At 33.9% G+C, this 505-nt stretch overlaps 1 protein-coding gene across 1 annotated transcript in view; it reads right to left on the bottom strand.

Moving 5' to 3' along the window:
- LOC119588700 (H(+)/Cl(-) exchange transporter 7-like) overlaps positions 1-505 on the bottom strand; it is a 25784-nt gene that overhangs the window by 1846 nt on the left and 23433 nt on the right. The window contains 1 exon segment of the mRNA XM_037937338.1: positions 133-222. Within this exon segment, the coding sequence (XP_037793266.1) occupies positions 133-222 (90 nt within the window).

Below are 505 nucleotides of genomic sequence, written 5' to 3'. Positions count from 1 at the left end.
TCAACTGATTAGGATAAACCAGTGCAGTAAGGGGAAAACAAAATCTGAAGTCCTTCATCAGGCAAAGCCTTTTGGTCCTAAAACATCTCCCAAGGTGCTCACCCCTATATCGGAGTACAAAAAAAGACTCACCTCTGAGGCATAAATATTATTTGAGAGAGGTGGGGCCTCCCAAGCCATAATCGGTACACCAGTCATCTGAATGTGAATGTCATACAAGCCCTGAAAGGTGAGAAGAAAATGTTTTTTTTATACATCTATATGGCAATATATACCATTTAATTCCTATAACAAGTTTAAATGAAAATACCACTTAAAATTTGAAGTTGAAAGCAAAACAATTTAGATACATAACTTATACATTACCAATTAATACAAACAGTAATTAGATATCCTACACCAGTTGATATATGACAGGTTAACCAATAAAACTATATAATCTGAATTTAGGGCCAATCACATCACTGAAAACTTATCATTCTAAAACCTATGAAAGTTTTCTATC

The sequence above is a fragment of the Penaeus monodon genome, chromosome 24 (assembly GCF_015228065.2).
Source record: "Penaeus monodon isolate SGIC_2016 chromosome 24, NSTDA_Pmon_1, whole genome shotgun sequence".
Classification (NCBI taxonomy): domain Eukaryota; kingdom Metazoa; phylum Arthropoda; class Malacostraca; order Decapoda; family Penaeidae; genus Penaeus; species Penaeus monodon.
This window is presented reverse-complemented; position numbering and strand designations above follow the sequence as displayed.